This window comes from Schistocerca serialis, chromosome 12 (genome assembly GCF_023864345.2).
Source record: "Schistocerca serialis cubense isolate TAMUIC-IGC-003099 chromosome 12, iqSchSeri2.2, whole genome shotgun sequence".
Taxonomy (NCBI): Eukaryota; Metazoa; Arthropoda; class Insecta; order Orthoptera; family Acrididae; genus Schistocerca; species Schistocerca serialis.
Window position 1 is genome coordinate 78,377,018 of NC_064649.1, and position 25,119 is coordinate 78,402,136.

Here is a 25,119-nt window from a genome sequence, read left to right on the forward strand (position 1 = left end):
ATTCCGCCAGACACGTTGTCAAAGGTTTCGGGTAATTTCATTCAGAGACTACGCCATATTATTGCTACGCATGGTGGATATGTGGAAAATATCGTACTATAGAGTTTCCCAGACCGCAGCGCCATCTTTGTTGAAAATTGTAACTACTGTAATTTCGAAAGTTTGTCTGCCTGAAAATGTACTGTTGTCCCAAGCATATTGCAACAAACGGTGTATTTCTATCGCTGCTCGTTTAGTTTTTATTGCCGTTTCAAATATACCGGTCATTTTTGAAACACCCTGTACGTTCTTTAAAGACACATGTAATTGAGGTTTTTAGCAGATAATCATATCGAATATTGGCAGCACCGTACTCTGGAAAATATCAGTAAAACAGTAAAACGTAAGCATAGAAAATTGTTGCAAATTAATATCCTTATCGAAAACCGACAAAGACATAACACGATGCACGTTGATCTATGGACAGAAACAGAACTGTGATTTCTCTAAAGCGATTTTCTTTGGTGTGCGGTGGAGGATAGTGGTGGTACAGGCTTGAAGTTTGAAGTTAAAAATTAGGGTTTAGTTACGTGTGTCAGTATTCCTGTAAGTAGGTCTTCACTGTTCTGTATGCGGGTAATTTTTATGGTCATATGTCTATCTTGTTTGTACGTTGACCACACTATACATATGTGTAGGCGTATAGGTTAAATGATGCAATGCTGGACTGTGCTTTGTGAAATTAAATTCTCTTTAAAATTTTGGCAGTTGTCCATTATACACCACAATATCGACACGAGTGTGTTCTGCAATGTAATCGCACATCTTTAACAAACAGGTTTTGTCACTGAGTTTACCGTACCAGATTAACACACGTTTTTCCGCATGATGCTAAATAACCAAGACATGTTTTATCATTTTTTAAAGCTCCTTCCATGTACTGACAATTGCAAACTTTGTAGTATATAATGATATTAATTGTTATTATATATGGTTGCAGTAAAACAGCCAGTCGTAATGGAAGAATATGCCCGAGAACCTTGCCCATGGAGAATAGTTGACGATTGTGGTGGTGCGTTCACAATGGGTTGTTTGGGTGGTGCTGTTTTCCAGAGCATTAAAGGATTCCGTAATGCGCCGTCGGGAATCTCCCACAGATTGATGGGCAGCCTCGCAGCGATTAAGCAAAGGTCAGTAAAATTCTGTATCTGAGTAGTAGTCTTACTATTGAATACGTCAGTGGTTGTAAAAACATTCTGTATAGTAGCTTTACAACTTACTAATCTGTTTTGAAACACTTTTAATTTCGTGTAGTTTTAAAATTGAAATCTTTTTCGGTTATTTTGTGTATGTTGTTGGACTCATTGTTTACTTCAAGAAAATGAGTTTCTGTCATTGCCTTACTTTCACAGCTGTTCTCACACTGTTTGTGTAGCTTTATGATACATCTCTGAGGGTGGTTGAATTTCAAAATATATCGCATAGTTAATGTTAATTTCGGAAACTTTCAATATAATGTAGCATCCTGCGTATCTGTTGTCACAATAAGTTTGTTTTTGTTGACAATGTCCTAACAGCAGTAAGTCGTCTTGTTCTGCTGGTTAATCGTAACCTTCGTTACTGCCTGATGACATTGACTAACGTCTTCATTAAAATGCCAAACATAAATGTATCTTTGAATTCCAGTATGTGTAATGTGTGCTGTATAATAGCACATATCTCATGTGATTCCATTTGTTAAATTTCAACTTACAATCATTCTTGTCATCTTTGAACCCAGTGCAGATCTCAGGCTATGCTAAAGATCATTGTCTCCACTACATTCCTTCTAAAATATAGTATAGACTTAAAACAATATATTTTTGTGTTTGTGAAGCTACCTTGTGGTGTTACACACCACAAATTACCATGGGGTTAAAGTTTTCTTGTTGCTGCAGGGTTTGCTGTTTTGCAGTTTTAAATTTCAATAATAACACTGCAAAAATGAAGTTGAGAATAAGGTCTATAATTTATTCTTAAAATCTGTTTTCAAATTTCTTATGGTCAGGATTAAAGATGCTTCCAAATGGAGAAATCAGGAAATAAGTTGTCTCAGAAAAGATAACGCATGGCATTTCAGTGTCACAACAGATTAGAAATGTCCAGCATGCTAGAAGTGGTGAATTGTTAAGTATGGTAGGCATTATGGTGCCCATTGTTTCATGCTTACTCAGTACAAAAAGTACTTACTTCTAACGCTGCTGTACTTAGCTTAGCAGTCTTATGTCGAAATTGATGGAAAAAGATTGCCAGTCTAAGGCTGTTAGATAAAATGAATCAGAATTTCATAGACTGCAAAATCATTCTAGAGCATCCGTCATCTTTCTATCAGTTCCCATAAAGACTCTGTATGGAAATTGACAGTGTGCTTGCGAGCATAGGTACTGTTGTGGGGTGGTGAGAGAATAAGGATCTCGTGCAGGAAGCCAGTGTGTTGTTAGTGGTACGGCGGCACGTATGCTCGTCAGTGGAAGTGACAGCGGTCCAGTAGAGCTGTGCCAGAGGTGGATTGATGTATTGATCATTTCAAACTGTGCTCAAGTTTAGTCCCCCCAGTTGTGGGAAAAGGAATGCACATGGTGATGTACTTATGAAAACACCACATAGCCCTTTAGTTAATTGTCCGGAGGCATTTCTTGGAACACATGCTGTAATTATTGTACTAATTCTCAGTGTATTGCTTGACTTGGTATAACTCCTGCCATAAAACCAGTGTTTGTATTCGTGTTTCATTGAAGATTATCACTTGGTTTTGAACCAAGTGTGACAACCTTTCATCACTTTAATAATCTTCAGCCAGTAGGAATGAGTATGCTATAAAGAAAGACAGAATTATCTCTACTATACAATAGATATGCATACATCTCCAGCCTAACCGATGGAAGTATTTTATTTGTTCCACATACAGTAAGTATAATACATTTTTTTAGTGTGAGCATTGCCAACCACTTGATGCTTGTTTGCAGAAGTCATTAGAATGGTGTGTTATGTGGTGAACACAGTGCACATAAAATGCATTTGCATTTTCATTCAACATAGAAAGACAGCATTTGTGCCCTATGTTCACTATGCATGGCTTAACCCTTAGATTGTCAAGGTAACAATCTAGCATTACCCTCTACTGGTGCCAGTACTGTCAGAGTGCCAATTTGTCAGGACTCTGTTTACAGTTAGGTACTGCGTTGTTAGTTTGTTGGCTGTGTGCTTAATACTAATATGTTTACATTTCGTTATTTCATCTGATGTTTTTGTGCATAATTGTTGTTTAATATTGTTTCTGCCCTATTTCTCTTTAAGTTAATGTTATCATTTTGTTTATTTCATTCACTTTTTAAATTTATTTTTTAAGAATGAGGTATCGGAAAATACTAGTGCTACAGAGTATTTTAGTGAAAGTAATAGTGGTTCACAAAGTCACAATTATGTTCTTGTGGGTACAGAATGAAGACAGAACATAAGACATAGTTCACTAAAGTGATTGCGTCTGAAACACTAAAACTACCACCACATCCATTTCACAAGGTACCTGCACTAAGGCATGTGCCACCAGTGGGATCTTCTGGAACTGAATATTTCAATTTATTTTTCAATGCTGGGTTACTTCAAATAGTTGTCACTGAAACAAGTTGCTCGTGGAAGTAATTGATATCTAAACATGATGCTACTGTGTTCAGCCCATATAAAAATGGAAGAATAGTTTGTTGGTTGGTTGATTCAGGGGAGGGGACCAAACAGTGAAGTCATTGGTCCCACTGGATTAGAGGAGGATGGGAGAATGAAGCCGGCCGTGCCCTTTCAAAGGAACCATCCCAGCATTAACCTGAAGTGATTTACCTGCAGTGGAGTGTCCACTGATATGAAACTTCCTGGTAGATTAAAACTGTGTACCAGACAGACACTCGCATCACAAGTGTGAGCAATTCCAGTTCTCCAAATTGAGGCAGTCGGTCCATTCACTGTATTTGTAACATGTTTGTGCTGAGATGTTGCTACTATTCTCAAGAAAGATCCAATCACTGTACTGGCATGGAGGGGCCTTGAATCAGATGTAATATCCACACTGCACAAGATGTAATAGTAAGTTTCTACTGCTGGGTCTGTAACACCTTGAATTCTAAATTGTCTTAATTCATCATCTATCAATTCTATATATGTTGGGTGCCAGTAGAAGACAGCAGGAGGAAAGCTGAAGCTAAATTCCGTGTTGTGGAAATCATTTGCATAAGAGGATTGTGTAGTCACACTATTGCACAGACTACTGTTTGGAGAACATACCAATAGGGATCCCTGGCATAGAGAAGCAAATGAAAGAGTTTATAACCAATAAGTCACTAGGTCCGGATGGAATCCCAATTCAGTTATACAAGGAGTACGTTATGGAAGCAGTTCCTTGCTTAGCTTGTGTTATTGTGAATCTCTCGTAGAGTGCAGAGTCCCAAGCGACTGGAAAAAAGTGCAAGTTACTCCTGTGTATAAGAAGGGTAAAAGCACCGATCTGCAAAAGCACAGACCAATCTCCATAACCTTAGTTTGCTGCAGAATTCTTGAACATATTCAGGAAACATTCAGAGTTTATCATAAATTTCCTCGAGGTAGAAAAGCTTCCGCCACAAACCAGCATGGATTTAGAAACAACTGCCCATGGGGAACTCAGCTTAATCGTTTTTCATGTCACATCCTTTGAACTGTGGATGAAGGGCAACAAGCAGACTCCTTATTCCTAGATTTTCGGAAAATGTATGACACTGTCAATGCTTACTATAATTAGATTATCAGATAGGTATATTTTGTGATGCCTTCTTAAGAAACAGAACAAAATTTGTCGTCCACAGTGGTGAGTGTACATCAGAGAAATTGGTACCATCAAGAATCCTCTTGTTATCTTTATACATAAATGATCAGACATACAGGGCAAGCAGAAATCTTGGACTGTTTGTGGAAGTTGCTGTGCTGTATGGCAAGATGTCATCATTGACTAGGAGAGTATGAAGTAACTGAGAAAAAATTTCTAGTAGGTGTGGTGAATGGCAGTTTACTCTTAATGTAGAAAAATGTAAGGTAATTCAGATGAGTAGGAAAAGATATCCTCTAATGTTTGAATACAACATTAGTAGTGTGCTGTTTTACACAGTGATGTTCATTAAAAATCTAAGTGTAGTGCTGCAAAGCCATATGAAATGAGTGCATAAGGGTGCTAGTAGGGAAGACAAATGGTCAACCTTTTTTTTTTTTAGAATTATGAATACGAAAGTACATCGAAAAAACACACACACAAACACGTTCCACAAAAAGCCTAATGACACTGAAGGGACAAGTGCGGGAAATGGGGGGTATAAAGGCGCCTGCACATATAACAGTAGTGAGACATGTTCTTGAGTACTGCTAGAGTGTGTTGGGGATTCCTACCAGGTCAGATTAAAGGAAGACGGAAGCGGACCAGAGGTGTGCTGCTATATTTGTTACCGTTAGGTTCGATCAACATGCAAGTGTTATGGAGATGCTTTGTGGACTCAAATGGGAATTCTCGGAGGAAAGATGAAAATCTTTTTGGAAAAAACACTATGGAGAAAATTTAAGAAAACAAGCATTTGAAGTTGACTGCAGAAAGTTACTTCAGGAGATGAGTCTGGTGGGTGATGGAATCATCCAGTTATCTTCTCCGGATATTGAGTCTTGCCCAGTCTCACATGCATCTTCAATTTCTATGTTGAGTTTCTTGTCTACTGTGACAAATACGCTGCCTCCATTTCCCATTTGCCTGTCCTTTCGATATACACTTAAACTTTCTTCAAAAATCTCATTGCTATCAATTTCAGGTGTCAACCAGCTTTCTGTACCTAGTATTGTGGGTGCTTCACTGCTTTTTAGGAGTGCTTCAAACTCTGGCACTTTGTTGCAATGATGTGGCAGTTTACCATTAGGATTTTAATACTCTCACCTGTGGGAGGCATGCCTTCTGATCTTACACTGATACTTCTGGGTTATCTGGATTGGATGGAGAGTCACCTGATCTATAAAAAAAAACCGGAGATATGGAAGCGTCCAATCCCGCCCGTCTGCTTTGACCCATGACGTCACACATATGGCAGATACAACCATAAACCACGATTCCAATATGGCGCATATAAAGTTGTTACGTACACATTATGAAGACGAAAATACATCGAAAACACACACACACACACACACACACACACACACACACACACACACACACACACACACACACACACGTTCCACAAAAAGCCTAATGACACTAAAGGGACAAGTGCGGGAAATGGGGGGGGTTTTTGGGTGGGGACAAACTAAATATAAACAAATTTAGACCCCAGTGCTCCAATTTGTGAGCTGCTTTGGTACTCCATGCATAATGCTGGAAGGACCCAAGGATGACCTCACAGCCCGGTTGACATGCATCATTTGTTCCAATGTGCACTACAATCTGCAGTTGGTTGCACCATGTTCCCTCAATAGCTGTTGGAACAGCCTCTTAAACATGTTGAATGAGGCTGCCAGGCATACACTCTAAGTGCGCCTGGTGTCCTTTCCTGTCCCTTGCTGCAATTTCCCTAAGGGGTACCATCCTTCACCGTGCATTTCAAGTACTGATGATTAATAGACCCCCTACTCTTTTGCGTATGCCGCCTCCTGGCACCGGGCAAAACAGGTTTCCCCAAAACAGGTGAAGTAAGTTCCACTGGCTCATTTTAAGTGAAAGAAGCACCTCAAACTTTTTGGTTAGGGGGATCGATACAACACCGCGAGTCCTCCCTGGTCCCCTTCCACCCTGTACTGGACACTTGGAGGTAACATTGACATGCCACTCACAATAAAGTGGAAGACTAATGACAGATCTTGTACTTTTAGCAGAGGGGACTGGATCCACAGGAGAGGATATTACCTGTACCTCTGCTACAGGTATCACAGTTACTTGGCTCTCAAGAGCTCTTCCAACAGAGCAATTTGCAGCAACTGCCAATTGTTTGACAGTGGTCAGGCTCCTTTTCAGCTGCTAAAGGCCCCGTAAACAATTAAATGTGTTGGACAAAATTGCTCTTATCTAGCCACTGATTTGCCAAGCAAACCTGTACACATTCAATGTTCCAGTCTAACCTCACTTTGAAGCAGACACTGTCATCTTTGTATTTTGACAGTAATCTGAACTTCCACAAATGCAGACAAACCAATCCTGGCACAGATTCCAGCACTGTGTTTGAAGAAGAAGATTATAGTCCAGGGAATGGCGTAAAATTAGAGATTTGCCTGTAAATATCCGATAAAGGAAACATTAACCTCCTAAAGGAGCAAACTTATCTGTCGAGCTCACTCTTATGTAGCCACGGATGTATCAAAGAAGCCTGTACACTTACCAAGAAAGCTTGTCAGTTTAACCTTACTTTTGAAGCAGGAGCTTTTCATGTGTGCTGTATTTTGGCACTACTGAAAATGGCAATAGATGCCGATAAAGCATTTCTAGTACTGTGGAGAGCTGCATCAAGCCACTCTTCTGACTGAAGACCACAAGAACACCACCACTTACTCTGGCAGTATGTTAAAAAAAAAGACACTACTCCAGGGAATTGTTAAAAATTATAAAGAAATATATAACTGAAAACATTTTATGGGGAAATATTACATTAAGAACCTGATGATTACATCAACTTTCTGTGGATGGACAGTGAAACATTCAATAACTTGTTTGGCATTACTTCACCTTCACATTGAAAAAGAAGACCCAAGTACGCAGAAAATTTATTCTGTACTACTTATCCCTTTAGGACAGCTCAGTAAAGTAGCACAATGTAGGAACATATTGCCCACATTGTCTGTGAAAGAACCAGAAACTTCGATTTCTTTTATTTCATCCCACTTATTTGTGAATGAATGTGTGGGTAAAATATTAATTTTGTTTATAACTTTTACATGCGTAATACATGACTGGCAAAAATTCTATACCTCTACCATGTTTGTAATTGTCAGTGCTTTTTTTATACTTCACCACAGTTTTCCATGGCTGTGGAAATTCACAATACTAGACACACAGTATTAAAACAGTTTTTCACTAAATATGTGCGGCGAAATATCATCACAAATAACATCCGCCATCTTGTCAAATTTCTTGCCAATCAAAATTTTTGGCAAAAGATCAAACACGCTCTATGCTTTACCAACATGTCAGACAGAACCATACATGGTCAAATATTTGGCAAGCATATTAAAGTTTGACAAAATGTTTTATGATTTATGGTGGCCTTAATGGAAGCTTTTTATGGAAATGTCCTGTTTTAGGAGACAGATTGGTGTAGAAGTGATGATAATCAACAAGTGCTGTTAAAATTGGAAACAGAGTGGTGAGGAAAAGCAACCATGCACCCTATAAAAGAAACGTTTAGCAGTGGGCACACACAGAGTATTGGTAAAAGTAATTCAGCTACCTAACCATCATGTTAACCACATAGCAATGGATCAGTATTAGTTAACTGATGTTATTTTTCTGCAAATGTAAACCACCTGGAAAACATGCAATTTATTTACCTACTAGCTGTTTTCCTTTAGTCGCTACCTACATACGTACATACATCAATACATACATATATACAAAAACAGACCTCATGTTGCATATAAAGCTATACACATAGCAGGTATATTTAAATGAAGTTTAAAATGTGTTAGTGTATTTCAGTGTCATAGTGCTTTAAAAAGTGTGTGTGTGTGTGTGTGTGTGTGTGTGTGTGTGTGTGTGTGTGTGTGTGTGTGTGAGAGACAGTTTGAAGTTCCCATTAAATAATTGTGTGTGAAGTTTCGCTCCTACATCATGTTGAGATGAAATTTATGTCCACAGGTCTCCTATCATAGCTGGAAACTTTGCCGTATGGGGAGGCATGTTCTCAACTATTGACTGTACACTAGTACACTTCAGACAGAAAGAAGATCCATGGAACTCAATTATATCGGGTGCAGCAACAGGTGGAATCCTGGCGGCTCGATCAGGCTTGCCGACCATGGTAGGCAGTGCTGTTGTCGGGGGAGTCCTCCTCGCCCTAATTGAAGGGATCGGCATAATGGTAACAAGACTCACGGCTGACCAGTTCCGACCTGCCAGTCCAATAATGGAAGACCCTGGCCAACTAGGCAGACCACCAAATGTACAATAGCATAATACGAACAGCCATTAGTTGCCGAATTCCCTGTTATGCCAGTGGACAAATCTTTTGTGATTCTATGCAGTGAGCATTTTTGTAGTGCTCTTCAGAAACTTGGCACTCGCTGCCTGTGTTTTAGGACCTTTGAGGATTACTGGCACATGTTGAGATCTTTTGTGTAAATAACTGTAATGTATATAATTCCATAATTTTATGTACTGTAGTAATAGATGAAGGTGAAGCAATAGTTTCTGATTTTTTAAATTTGAGAGTTGTTTCATTTTTTAATACAACTGCACACCATTACTGGTACAGTTTTTTATTTAATATAATGTTAAAATGTGTTCCTTACTGTACATCAGTGTCCTGTTACTAGTCATCATGTGTGCACATCTGATAACATTCCTTGTCATTTTTTCGGCTCAAAGAAATATTATAAATTTACTGTTTGTTTCATGACTCTGCTTCCAGTCATTTCATTTCTGGATTGTTGGTATTATATGAGACTAGTCTAGTAAAATATGCTGTGGCGTGAGGTCAGACTAGTGTGATGTAAATACAGAATTTCAAAAGTCAGTTGGTATCTGCTGGGAAGAAAGTATTCTTATCTGACTTGTAACTCATAAACAGCTAAGTTATTTTTCTGATTCCTAATGTGGAAAAATAATGAACAGATTTTGCCTGTTATTGCTGTTTACTATGTTTCCACTCCTCTAAAAACTACTGATTAGCTGTATGTGGTGGTTTTTCCTGCCTTAATAAACCATTACTCTTCTTGATGTGTTGAATGTCAGCAGAAGTCATTAACAGTTCACAGCATAGATACTGTTCACTTACAAAATTAATGTTCACACACACGCAAAATTGTATTTAATAATTCCCCAGTGTCAGATTTAAAGCAGGTACACAATTGACATCAACAGATTGGCACCGACTGATGGTTTGTTTACGCTAGACAAAATGTCCACATCATAATGTTTATGATGGAGCGTGATGCAGTTTCAGCGTTAAGATCTGAAAGAATGGGAAAAGTGTGGTAACTGAAAGTACAGATGTAATGTAAATAATTTAACAACAAACTAATCTAGATCCTGAATTGTCAGAAAGGGTCATAAACAATAACAAAATCTCCTCTAGTTCAAATTCTTGCTCAGTGTTTTAGTATATAAAACACAACACAACACACGCACGCGCGCGCGCACACACACACACACACACACACACACACACACACACACACACACACACACACACACACACACTTGAAATGGATGCAGCATTGCATTGTTTGACGCTTTCCCATATTTATTGACTCAGTTATTACAATGATCAACTTGTATATGATGCTTCATACATTGTATTCATCACACGTTAGCATATACATTACATCATAAATAATTTGATAATGGTTACTGTGGGTCCTGCCCGCTTGTCTCTTGTAGGGTACTGAAAGGACCTTGGATAGCTATACAAAAATTCAAGCAAAGCACATTAATAGTTGTTTTTACACCCCTAAAGTGAACTGGCAATACTTAACTTTGGTCTACAATGGTGTCGCAAGCGATGGGCGACATGGAAATAATCAAAGTCCTTCGCTAATTAGTGTCCATGTATGCAAGTGATATAAGGCACAATTCTCAGTATAACAGTTAGGATGACAGCTCATCTAATGCCGGGTATACTACTCTCCAGCCGAGGCTGGCAGAAGAGGCACTTACAATCTCTTCGTATAGAGGTTGCTCCTGTCAAGGTGCGGTCCTAGTCAGTGGGCTATTGGCTGTCATCTCACAGCCTTCTCTGCTCTTGCATTCATCTTCGTGTTGGCCCTTGTTGTTATGCTGGAGCAGTTACATATTGGTAACTACATCTGAGAAATTTAATGATGATATTTACAGACTGACTTGCCACATGACATCACAGAAATGAATGCGAACTACTGACTGGCTGAAGTATAGTTAGTTTCATGTTCTATGGATCATTCTGCACAGTAAAAAGCAGTGATGTGGAAAGAATCATTTTACATCCACGTCACAAATTAATTTGCACATACGGTTATTTCTCAACATTTCTAAGCGTTTTTCTCTGTGTAAAACAGTAATAAATGAATGAAGATGTGACTTAGTAATTCCCACCCACCGATTTTACATATCACAATAATCGGAATTATCCTACAAAACAGGAGATGTCATGGAGAAACTTTCTCAGTTTGTCTCAAATTTCCCTCCACAACCATTTATACAATTGCATGAAAATAGTAGTTCAAATTTGTCATTAAATTTTGATTTATAATAGGAAAGCTAGCAAAGTTGGGGGGGGGGGGGCGTGCGCAGTTTCAGTGAATTAAGGAGTAAGCTGGTTGACGTGTTGGATAACAAGAAAACTGGCAAAGTTATATGTATTGTATTGTGGATACAACATGTACTTCCATGTAGATTCAAAATTCCCATTAGAAAACCTAAAACATTGAATGGGCATTTTTGATTTTTGTAATCAGAAAAACTAGGAATACAAAACAATGTAACTGAATTTTGGAAATAATCGATAATTGAAAATGGATCTTTCTTGAAGACATGAACTTTATGCGTGGATAACTTTTCAAATACTGTATGGTAGTTTCGGAAATAGTAAGTTGTTTGCTAAGATGGGGGTGAGGGCTTTAACCTGAGGTGGACCACTTCAGCCAGAACAAATTATTAGCTCTCACCATATTTGATCTAGATGTGTTTCTACCAATTATCAAATTATTGGTATTTACTCATAATAAATTATTTTTTGTGTACATCAGTTAGGTTATAAGCATCAGTAATTGTGGCATTACCTTTGAACATCAAACTTTAAGGTTCTTTGCTTATATAAGAAAATAGAGAACTTATGTAACAATTGTATGTATGTTCATCATAAAACCAGATCATATAAAGGTTTATAGGATGGGCACACCTTCCTCTGTTTCAAATGGAGTGAGGGTTGTGTTGGGTTGAGTAGATGGGGGGAGGGGACTGGGAGGGGGTGGCAACAGGTGTGTGGTATCAGAATGACCCCAGCACTGGTGAGTTCATTCTGACCTCAGACAAGGGGGAGTAATTCATTGATAATGTGGGGGAGTGTATTGGGAAGGGGAGAGAGAACAGAGGAGTGGAGACGGTGGGGAATAGTTAGTGGATGCCGGGTGAATCAGGTTAGGGTCCAGGGGCTGTGGAGATAGCAGAGTTTGAGCCAAGAGAATTATACAATTACAGTGTTTGTTGTCAGGTCAGGTGCCATATACATAAGTCAAGGAAGCTGGTGTTTGAGAGGAGGATCCATATGGCACAGATTTTGAAAGAGCCACTGAAGTCGAGCACACTGTGTGGTCAGCAGCTCTCAGCCAGAGTTTGACAGTGGCCAGTTATTCTGGTTAACATCTTCTGGGTCTTGCTCATGTAGAGTGTTGTGTTGATACTCCATTGCTTAGCCAGTGCAAATCAGGCTCAGCTGTATTAACAGCACTGGGAGGATGGGACTTCCTCTGAAAGGCTGCAAGGTTCTTTGTTGGTCTTCGCAGAGCAATGACTCTGTCCTGATTACACAACAGTGTTCTTCACACTACCAGAGCACAGATGTCCTTCATAGTTAGATGAACAATGTGTAGACAGTCAGTTTAATTTCTAAAATTTTAGGTGCCAGTCTGCACGTCTTCAGCAATACACTGCCCCCCACCCCCTCCCACTATCACAGCCATAAAAATCAAGTTGGTCACCTATTTCACATTCACTGGTTCCCAGTGCAGCAGCAAATTTTAATTACATTGCAATTTAATACACACATACTATCTTAAATCTCTGGTGCTGAGTTGTTCCAGGGAAGTGCTGGAATGCTGTTTGGCTGAAATTTAGCCCTGGATACAGTGTTGTAGTATCAGTGTAAGGGTGCTAATTAGACAGCTGTTGGGGGTTCTGATGCCTAATTTCCACTGAGTGAATAAAAGCAAGCACAAAGGAATGAATATTCAGACAGTTTGCCACTGTTCACTACTGTTCTTTTATTTGTGTGAACTAACAACTGCAGTAGAGGGAACAGAATAGAGTACCAATCTCATGATCACTTTGTTTTTGCTAATATTCACCACACATATTTCACTCGAGAGACACTAGCAAAAGCCACAATGTAAAACTGTGATGTTCAGGTAGGATTATTTTCCATGGAAAGTTTGCTACTTTTTTGAAGGGGGAAATAACATACGAAAAGAAAAATGTAGGTCTGAATGAGAGTGAAATGCTTATAGGTAGTGCACCTGATCATTGAACTATAGCTTCAGACTTCCATAGCGTTATTCCAAAACCGTGCATACATCTCGCCCGACACTTTTAAGTGGGTTTGCATTATTGTTAAAAAGCTAGTTCGGTCTTGTGCTATTTATACCAAAGTAAGTTCATATTTTGAACATTTTATAGCCATAATAAAAGTATACCGACATCTTTGTTCTACCAAGATCAGCCAGGAAGATCCTCCCTCAAAGTGATGTTAATACAGTTGAGCCCTGTTTGCACTGGCTAAGCAATGTGGTATCAACAAATTAATATTCTCTCCAGTGTAAACAGTACATGAGCACAAGCAAACATCATTCAGTCATGCTGACCAAAAAGAAATATGCATGGTAGAAAATTGCCATAGCACTCAAATATCCATCTGGGAAAGTGGCAAGACAAAAACTTCCATTAGTTGCTTCCATCATGCAGGAACAGAATGAAGAGGCACAAGCAGTTGTATTCCTTTTTATTGAAAAGGGGCAGCATAATTTCATTGAACACAAGCAAATACAAATATCTAACTTTCAGGGTGATTAATGCCAAATTGAAAGTATGCAAAAGACCTGCTTATTCTTATGGCATGCTTTCGATTTATACATACTGATTTATCACTGTTATTTTATTATCTATTGACATAAAAGCTTTGTAAACAAATACCATATTATCCCTTGATCACACTTTTCCCCCAACATCCAGCTATCTTTTTTGAAGCAGCCATTGTGACAAGCTGTATGTATATTTTACATTAATTGTATTTTTTACATTAACTCCTTTCTGTATACTTTAATAGAAACCTTGAGTGCTTCATATACATAATTTTACATCAGAAACTGAGATATAGCAACTATTGAAATTCAAAAGTTACTGATGCAACTGTCTTAATTTGCTAAGTACCAGCAAGTTAGCCTATGTTGCTCGTGGCTAATTAATGTCCTGCTTTTAAATTCCCCCATCAATTGCAATGCAAAGTCAGTGAAAAATGTCAGTTCACATTAGGGTGTCCATTTCATTTTCATTGAAAAAGGGGACATTTAAAATAAATCGGAGAAAAACCTGGGACAATGAAGAAAAAAATGGGACATGAATATTGTATTGACTAAATTTAATACACATACAAGTTTACCTTTACAATGTGCACTCAGATGATCCCAAATCACTTTTTACGATTATTCTGCCACACAATCACTGTACTTTTCACTTTTATGTACTTTATCACTAAGTGCATTTTCGTTTGAAATTGTATCATGAAAGTCAGTACACGATACACCATTAAAGTGTGTTTTGACAATGACCAAGGCCCTCACTGTTTCAACTTTCATGCTGTTTTTTCATCTGACCACAAAGATTTCACTAACAAAAAAACAAGTTCCGCAGCAGCATTTGACCCAGGAACTGCCAGACAAAACTCCACCAAATGAATCATGTTTTTCATGTTAATGTTTTTACTTTTGAAATAAGCAAATATTTTACACCATGTTGCAATAACACTTTCTTTGTCTCCTTCTTCACTTTTTATGAAGTTCTGTGCACACGAAAATTCATCGAACAGTTTGTCTTCAACAGGAAAATTTGGTACAATACTTTTTAACAAAAACACAACAGTCCTGAATATCCTCCCACTGTAGCTGCTTCTTTTCAGTATTAACCCAGTCAAGTGCTTTAAAAGGTGTGAGAAATGGTAAACACCATTCTTAAATATACTCAATGCAAGAGTCATAGAAGATGTCAGCATAAATATGAAATTGTTCTACAGTAATTTCACCCTTTTCCAGCTTTCTTAGTCTCATGTACAAAGGATGTGAGAAATCTTTCGGATTTTCTACATTGTAACTCGCCCAATAATTTATTTCTTGATAAACTTCCACTATTGTGATTTCTTGTTTCTCAATACATTTAATTGTTGTGGAGAAAGGTTTTAGCTGGCTAACAAGAAAATATAAAAAAAACAATAGACACAGGGTTATCGAAGAATTGTTTAATGATAACAGGACACTTATCAAGGGAAATGAAATTGATTTCAAAGCAGGAAATATCTCTACAATTCTTTCTAGCCACCTTGTCTTGCTGTGCCAGTTCAGTTTTAGTAAACTTACAGAATGACTTAAGAGATTCAACCCTTACTGTATATATGTGTAAATGCTGGTAGATCTTATTTGCAATTAATTGGCAGTTGATGGGTAGGCAATCTGAGCCAGTGTGTAAGGAATTCTCCACCACATTTGCTGGACAGCCAACACCTGCTATATTATTCACTGTGTTCTGTTGCAGTTTATAGAACAAATTGTTTTTTCCTTTCCTCTGCTCACCACCAAAATTGGTGTTAGTGTTGTCTGCAGAAACTGCAATCACCTTTCCCTCAAGATCATATTTCTGTAAAACCTCCAGCACATAATTCTGAAATAAATCTGAAGTTTCTCCAGCTAAATTAACCAATTCGAGCCCTTTCACCGTGATGCCATTTTCAGAGTAAAAATACCTGATAAGGAGAGGAACCAACTTCAAATCCAGATGATTCGATGTATCAATCATTACAGAAATGAATCGAGCACTTTTCAGTTCATTTAAAATGTGCTGACCTGCATACGGTGCAATAACATTTGAAATGATTGCATTACATTTTGTGTGTCCACATGTGAATTTAGGATTGTAAAGGTTTTTAACAACTGCTGTAGTACAGTCCATTGACTTGAAGCTATGGTTATGCATTGCACTGTGGTATGCAGACGTAGCTTCTTATGCTGCCAACTGCCTATCCATTTCTGTTACTGATTTTATGTTTACATAGTAGTTACTCATGCATTTATTTGCTCTTTTTGTTTGATCACTCATGCGATGTTTCTTCATCTTAATGTGGTTCACAATGTCAGACCTTCCACCATGACCAATAGCAAATTTTGATCTGCACAATGTACATTCTACAGTTTCTCAACTACCAGTGATAAAAGGAAACTAGCTTTTTATATTGCTGTTAAAATTACACTTCCGTTTTGGCATAATGAAACAGTGATTGCACAGGGCAAAACATTAACAGTGTGGTGACGAAAGCGAGAGAGCAAGTATCAGTGGTGTAGAGTATCTCTGGACCGAAAGGACAGATTCAGTGGATCGATTTAGAAGAGAAGACTCTTCTTTGTTATTCGTAACCTATAGTGTGTTTAAAATTACTTGCGATTTTTGACAGTTCGGTACATGTTGGGGGTATGCTGAAAGTCATCACACACTTCCTAGTGTAAATAATTGTGCAATTAATAGCAAGTCAAACAACCAGTAGTGTAAAATATTCTAGCCAAGCAGAATCATAAAAAAAGGGACATTTGAGCGTCCCCAAAAAAACTTTCGGGGCAGTGGGACATTTTGGTAAAAAATGGGACTGTCCTGGGAAAAACAGGATGAATGGACACTCTAGTTCACATACATGCAAGGTTTTGGAGTAATGGTATAGACACCTGGAGCTACTTCAGTGATAAAGTGCACATTACCTCTACGCATTTCAGTATTGCACATTTACATTTTTTCTTATCCTGTGTTATGTTGCTCCTTAAAAAACAGCACACTTCCCATGTAAAATAATCCTATTCAGATATCAGTTTTGCATTGTGGCTGTCAATAGTGTTGTATGGAATGAAATGTGTGATGAATATTAGTACAAAAAAGAAACAATAACAAACTGATCATACGGTCGCTACTCTATAATTGTACTCTTCTGTTCCCTCTAGGGTAATTGTTCGTGTGCACAAATGTGAGAGCAATTGTATATGTTTACCAGAGGACGAAAACAAGGTGTAAACAGCCTGATGCTGGAGACTGCAATGCCAAGCAGAGGTAGATATTTGCCACCTGCCTTGCAAGTGAACTGAGCTCTTCTATCCTAGATGTCTTAAATATTGAAAGCCTTATTATTTTAATATCTTGATAGATAAGAAGATACACACAGCAAAGTACTTGTTCCTTTGTGTGCTATAGGTACTAGTCAATAAGTATGCAATGTATTTTTATCCTTAGTCAAATCTAGTTGAAAAAAATGAGAAACGTGTTGTGGAGTACTGTGGAATATTTCTGCTTCAGTCTCCACTGTTTCATGAAGCTCCAGCAGGTAGCAGTACTGTATGTTGCCCTCAAAATGGCATCTCTAACGGATGTGTGTACCAAGCAGAGAGCTGTCCTTGAGTTTCACTTGGATGAAAACCAAAGCAGCCCAGATATTCTTAGGCACGTGAAGAATGTCTGTGGAGACTGGCAGTGAACAAAAACAGGGTAAATCGGGCGAGGCATCTGTCGTTGCAACAAGGTTGCACAAACCTGTCTGATCTCCTGCATGCCAGCCGGCTGCACACAAATGTGATCCCTGCATGTCAGAATGTGCACACACTCTCATTGAAGACTATCAACGGATCACTATTGGACACTTTGCTGCTCAACTGGATGTCTGTTGGTAGTGCTGACATACTGACTCAGCAGTTGTGGTATTCATAGGTCTGTTCCTGCTGGGTTCCTTACCACTTAACTGAAGACCATCTGTGCACAATTGGTTTTGTGTTACGAGGCTGATCATGATCGTTTTTTGTTGAACATCATCACAAGCGGTGAAACATGGGTTCGTCACTTTGAACTGGAAACAGAACAGCAATGCATGAAGTGGTGCCACACCACCTTTCCTAGGGAGAAAAAGTTCAAAGCTGCATCTCCAGCCGGTAAAGTCACAGCCGTGGTCTTGTGGGGCTAGAAGTGTAATTTCAGAAAGCGACTTCAGAATGTTCGTCGTCCCAAAAATGCAAAAGAACTGCTACTACTCCATGACAGTGCAAGGCTTTCCACAAGTGTGCCCACATGAGGCACTCACAAAACTTCATTGGATTGTTCTTCTTCATCAATTCCACAGCTTGAATCTCACATCTTCCATCTGTTTGCACTCCACGGGAAGCAGTACGTGGACGGTGGGGAAGTTATTGCTGGAGCAAGACGTTGGCTCCAACAGTGACCAGTAGAGTGGTACCATTCGAACATACAGGCCCTCCTAGTAAGGTGGCGCAAGGTTCTTGCATTGAACGGAGATTATGTTGGAAAATAGCATTTTGTGACCAAAAAAGAGGGGAATAATATAGTTTATTGGAACCCAGAATAAAACTAACGTGCTTTCAGAACATCTTTTATATAATTTACAGTAAACTACGATATCTACATCTACATGGATGCTCTGCAAATCACATTTAAGTGCCTGGCCGAGTACTTATCGAGCCACCTTCACAATTTTCTATTATTCCAATCTCGTAGTGTGCGCAGAAAGAAAGAACACCTATATCTTTGCGTATGAGCTCTGATTTCCCTTATTTTATCGTGGTGATCGAGTCTCCTTATGTAGGTCAGTGTCAACAAAATATTTTCTCATTCAGAGGAGAAAGCTGGTGATTGGAATTTCGTGAAAAAGATTCCGTCGCAACGAAAAACGCTTTTGTTTTAATGATGTCCGGTCCAAGTCCTATATCATTTCAGTGACTCTCACTCCCATATTTTGCAATAATACAAAACGCTCAGCAGCAGATATGACGTATTTTGTTTAATCTCTTGCTTAACTAATGGGTCAAGTCTTTCACGAGAAATGTATTTGAAATTTTCTCTCTGCCACTATCCTTCGGTTTCTTGACACATGGGCCTATTCTAAATAGGTGCAACTTGGGTTTCTAATGGTGATATTTGTTTGCAAGTGGGAAGAAGAAAGACTGTATGCAGCTGAACAGTTAGCAAAGGCATTCATGGACAACTTTGTATGTGTATTTTTTATTTTTTCTCGAGTGGATTCTACCGAAATTTGTGTCTCTGAGTCAATATTTTCAAATCGAGAAATTAGTAATTTGTTCTTTGCATGATAGAATGTGAGAAACGTACAAAGAAATCCTTCTCTGTTATATGTCTCCTGATTATATCAATAAAACTGATTTGCCAGACATACATCCAGCAAACCCAGCCCAACTTGTGCCTTATACGCAAATGTATTTAGGTGTAGGTGTGATGGATTTCATGAGCCAATCTGAAAACATCTCACAAAAATCTAAAGTGACTGATTTCTACTACAGAGTGCAACAGTTTCTTATAGTATCTTGTTGTGAGATAAAAAAGCGGTATGATTTCAACAATTCTGTTCTAAAAATGTTGAGTTGGTTAACACCAGAAATAGCATTGTCAAAAAGTGCTACAAAGGCGTCAACGCTTGTTCCACTTATAAAGTCGGTTCAGAGGATTTCTCCAAAAGACAAAAGGCTTATGCAAATGATTGATGATCAGTGGAGAGCATTGCCACATGCAGAATTTCCCGAAAATCTACGGTCTAAAGAGGTGGACGAATTTTGGGTGTTCATAAAGAACGCTAGGGACCTTCGTGGTAACCAAGAGGTCCTCCAAATAGGAATCTTTGTGCTAAGATATTAGTTTTACCACATTCTAGTGCTGATTGTGAGCGGGTCTTTTCAATAATGAATCTAGTCACGACACCATTGAGAAATAAGTTACATTCGGCTACAGTCAGCGCAGTAATGCTCACTTCCCAGCGTGTGAAGAATTGTGTACAGTTCGAACCAACCAGTGCAATGATTGCATCAACGAACACGTCGAACATTCATGCTAAGAAGTAATCTCATCGGCATAGTGACGCCGATGTGGAGTTCGACAACGATGCTTATTAGGGCGAGTTTAATTATATTATTATTTTTAATTATATTACGTACACAGTGCTGCTTTTCGATCTGGGTTAGCGAATTTTCCTTGCATAAAATCTGTGATGCTTTGGACACTTCCGAATTTATCTGGTTCTGAACGTATTTTTAATACGTAGCATCGCCATTAGAGACGTTTTGGTTCGTAATTAGGTGGTTTTATGGATAAAAATTTTAAAATATGAGAAGACTTTGCCATTCGCGATTGAAAACGAATATTGTGTAAGTCATATTATCAGCATTATTTTTTTTAAGATTATCTAAAATTATCGTATATTGATAAAAAACGATAATTTTAAATACAAAATGCCATAATTTTATCTTCTGGGGTTGGCAACGCTGATTCTAAATAGGTGCAACTTGGGTTTGTAATGGTGACAGGTTTGTTTGAACCACAGGAGAGGGCCACGGAAACGCTGGGGGGGGGGGGAAAAAAAAGAAATACCGCATGCATATTAACACGTTCGCTGCGGCTGACGCTTATAAGCGTTTCCGCGATCAACACGCCAGAGCGGCTGACGCTCATAAGCGTTTCCGCGATCAACACGCCAGAGCGGCTGACGCTCATAAGCGTTGCCGCGATCAGCAAGCCAGTGCGGGTAACACTTATAAGCGGTGCGCTCGCTAGCTGAGTTCTCACTAGGGGAGGTCGCCAACTGGGACACGCCGATTTCGTCCGAATTGTTTCTAGAAAGAGGTGGGACTCCACATAACGTGCCCGAAATATTTCGCCTGAGTTGGCCATAGGAAAGGAGAACATGCTCTCGAAAGTTGTTCCGATAGCACTATAGGAGGCTATACCGTATTTAGCGCTCTGTTCGTCGTTATTGGCGTAGAGTAATGGTCAAGCGCATTGCTCACGAAACAGGCGACTTGGGATCGATCCCAGGTCCGTCCTGATTTTTTTTTTCTCATTTTTATTTTACTTCGTATCTTCAGAGTGTTCGGTTATTTACGGTAGATGTATATTTCTATCGTCAAGTCAAAAATCTAATTAAAAGATTACAAAGTGCCCCTGAATAACTCCAACAACAGCGAGAGGTATCATCAAGAGAAGATGCAATTAAAATACATTCGACCGTGCTGCATCAATTCAGTGCTCTTGTGGACACCCCTATGATCTAGTACGCTTGGTTTGCATCCAAACTATTAGAGGAAACACCTTAGTTTTAAAACTTGAATTAAGTGTGCTTTCCAATGAAGCATGTTGCAGAGAAATGTAACTGCTCAAACAATGCCTTCATAAAATGTGCCTAGAGTGAAACATATATGTTTCACATGTTTCTATGATATGTCACCATAAAAATGGCACAACTTCTACTGTCGTAATGAATAAAAAGTAGCGCACGTAATCACAAGAATCTTTAAAATCTTTATTTTCATTAAAACTTTCGCCTAGTTATATAAATATACTACTTGAATGTATTTAAATTCTACGGTAAATAGTTGAAAAATCTGACGAAACCAAGGAAAATAAGAATGAAAACAATTAGGAAGCACCTGGGATTGTTTCCAGCTCGACTGTTTCGTGAGCAATGCGCTTGACCATTACGCTACGCCGTCAACATGTTCGCTGCGGCTGACGCATATAAGTGGCGCGTTCACTAGCAGAGTTCTCAGTTTAGTTTGTTCGGCTGTGCACTCGTGTTAGTTCAAGTAACCAACGACATATCACGTAACGTGTTCCTGTCTGCAGTTGTGTGTTTTCGTTTTTTGTCGTCTGTGTTGTGCATTGTTTGCAATGGCGGCGAATGAACCGACACCGGGGCCTTCGAACGCGAAAAAGTGTAGGAAGAGTGACCAATATACTGACCATGAGTTACTACGTGTGTTAGAAGATAGTGATGTAGAGTTCAGAGAGGACGAACCAGATGAGGGTGACTGGCATTTGGAGACTGCAGAAACAGACCACAGTGATGACAGTGTGGAAGCAGAACTGTCCAGTATGTTTCGTGACAGTTCGGAATCGGACGATACGGGCGACGATGATGAGGAAATCGCCGACGATAAAGAACCAGCGCTCGCAGAGGTAAGCAAACCAGGTGTTACGTGGCATGAAGAACCACATGGGATGCAGTATCACCCGTTTACGAAAGCAGAATGTTTGCTGATGAAGCCTGCTGGCAATACGCCAATGGATTTCTTTAGGCTACTGGTTACAGATGACATACTGCAGCTCATAGTTGACGAAACAAATGATAACGCACGGAATATATTTGCGAGCGCAAATACACAAGAGGGCTCTAGAATTAGTAATTGGAAACCCGTAAGTATAGAAGAAATACTTGTCTTCCTGGGGATTTCATTACATATGGGTAATGTCAAATGTGCCCGACTACAAGACTACTGGAAGAGGGATCCGCTGTTCGAAAATAAAGGAATAACGATGAGTATGAGCAGAGACAGATATTTGCTTATCTTACGCGCATTGCATTTTGCAAAAAATCCAGAGTCAGGCGAACCGAAACCAAATGATCGACTGTATAAGATACGCCCTATATTGAATTATTTCAACAACCAAATGTGTAATGTGTATTATCCAGGTAGGGATCTCTCTTTAGATGAATCAATGATTCTTTGGAGGGGACGATTGTCATTTAGACAATACATAAAAAACAAAAGAAATAAGTATGGCATCAAATTGTACATGCTAAATAACCCAGACGGCTTCATCAATAAATGCGCTGTGTACACGGGGATGCGTGGTGATATGGGGGGAAAAGGGCATGCTGAAAAGATAGCATTGCATTTGTTAGAAGAGAAGGTGAATGTTGGCCATCACATTTACATGGACAATTTTTACAACAGCTTTGCCTTAGCTAAAACCCTGTTGAATGCAAAAACACATTGCACCGGGACACTAAGGGTAAATAGGAAAAATACCCCTAAAGACGTGGTATGCGCCAAGCTGGGGAAAGGGGACACCATAGCACGATATTCGGACGGGGTAATGATCGGCAAATGGAAGGATAGACGAGAGGTCTCCTATATTTCCACAGAATACCCCAATACAATGGAACGTGTGCAGAATGCACGCCAGCAAATAGTCGCGAAACCACTGCCAATTATCAGATATAATAGTTGTATGTCTGGGACCGATAGGCAGGACCAGATGTTGTCTTATTATTTATGTGAACGAAAGACAATCCGCTGGCCAAAGAAACTATTCTTCCATGTAGTTGACATGCTAATGTTCAATGCACATTACCTATATAATAAATACTCAGGGCATAATATGACTTTGTATGATTATAGAATACAAATCATAAAGGGACTACTTCCACCAATGGACGTTACAAAAGGTGTGCGTAACAAACGTAAAGACACACATGTTGTGCAAAAGCGGGACGCAACGGAAGGGACGAAGCAAGTTATGCGGAAGCGATGTAAAACGTGCGCGGCACGGGGCAAGCGTACGGATACACCATACGTGTGTATAACGTGTCCAAACCAACCTGGATTCTGTTTGAACTGCTGCACAATTACACATCCATAATGTAATGGGACGTCGTATCTACAGAGGAAGATCTGTTTGTGTTTGATTTGTAAAGTGTTTGTTTTATTTGATAGCCATGTAAATATAGTTACATTGGTTGCTCAGAATATGATGTTTCTGTACAGTACCGTATGTGGACTTATTTGTGGTTTGCTATAAAAACATCACCTCTACACCTTGAAAACTTATTTGTTACTAGCTGCAGTGCCCGGCGTTGCCCGGGTGTGTATTCATTCCTGTCTTATTTTAGTCCATCTGCTTCTTCTCTCTCTGTCCATCGCCTCCTGTTCTATCGCTATCTATTTTCCATTCATCTCAGTTCCGTTTTCACACAGGTCAATCTTCATGACATAATATTTCCTGTACTATGTGTCCCACAAGAATATAATTTTCCATGTTCCCCGGGAAGAATATTAGGAAACTGCAAAATGAGGTGCGAATGGAGTTGGTATTACAGACGTAATACATTACAACCACATGCATAGTGGGACGGATTTTCGTGCGTTTCATAGTTTTGACGTCATATCTCCTGTACTACGTGTCATACTATGATATAATTTCAAAGCTACATTTAGTGGTATATATGCATATCCTCTGCAAAATTCTTCGCGAATAGCTTTAGTAGTAACGACATAATAAATAGAAATCACAAACCTGATGTTGCGGTTATTCAAGAACAGAATTGTTTATGACGTCATATCTCCTGAACTATATATCGTAAGTAGTTTTTGCTACCATAGCAAATGATTCATTACCTTAGAGAAGATTTGTACCAAATTTGATTGAAATCGGTGTACTAGTTTAGGAGCAGATGTGGAATATCGTCACATGATGCGGCCGTTTTTGACGAATTACATTGTTCATGACGTCATATCTCCTGACGTATGTGTCGTATGTGGTTCTTACCCCTACAGTGATAGTTTTCCGATAATAGGAATATGTGTACCACGTTTCGTTGAAATCGGTCCAGTAGGAGGAGATGTGGAACATACATACATACACATACAGTCATTTTTATAATATGTATATATTTGTGATTGGGTTTCCATAGCACCACATTGCAGACGAGTCCTGTTTCTTTTTCTTCGTTTTATAAATCTTTTGGTGTTTTCCGACTAATTCTTTTTCAATGGAGTGGATTTGTCACTTGTGTGAATTGCATTTTCTGTCCAGTTAGCAATACAATAAATAAATAAGGGGCTTTGTTAGAATTGTTTGCAATAAATGCATGTAACGCTTATAAGCGACAGACAGCAGGCAGCATTTATCACATGATCGGCATGCAGCTAAAGTGTACTTGTATTTCTATATCTAGCACCTCTTCCGCAGACGTTATATTCGTTGCCAATATTACGTTCGTGCACAACATGAATTTGTCGCAAAACTAGACATTAGTCTTGCGATCAAAATTTAGGCGTGTTCATAATTTGTATTCAGCCAGGTATGGATTACGAAATATAAATTCCAGC

General features: G+C 39.0%; 1 protein-coding gene across 2 annotated transcripts; it reads left to right on the forward strand.

Moving 5' to 3' along the window:
* The first annotated feature begins 470 nt into the window (after positions 1–470).
* Positions 471–9,467, forward strand: LOC126428436 (mitochondrial import inner membrane translocase subunit Tim17-B-like). Of its 2 annotated transcripts, none has more exons than XM_050090361.1 (3): positions 471–585; positions 980–1,169; positions 8,861–9,430. In XM_050090361.1, the coding sequence occupies exons 2-3, from the start codon at positions 997–999 to the stop codon at positions 9,171–9,173; spliced, it is 486 nt and encodes a 161-aa protein (XP_049946318.1). In that variant the 5' UTR covers positions 471–585; positions 980–996; the 3' UTR covers positions 9,174–9,430. The 2 variants fall into 2 exon arrangements, with proteins under 2 accessions (XP_049946318.1, XP_049946319.1); XM_050090362.1 differs by having other exon boundaries at positions 492–615; positions 8,861–9,467.
* The last annotated feature ends 15,652 nt before the right edge of the window (positions 9,468–25,119 follow it).

What these genes read in the sequence shown, in the direction of transcription:
- LOC126428436 (XM_050090361.1), top strand. Translation starts at nt 997, where the DNA reads ATGGAAGAATATGCCCGAGAACCTTGCCCATGGAGAATAGTTGACGAT. An exon ending in CTCGCAGCGATTAAGCAAAG is followed by an intron (nt 1,170 to 8,860) that starts GTCAGTAAAATT and finishes TTATGTCCACAG; the next exon opens with GTCTCCTATCATAGCTGGAA.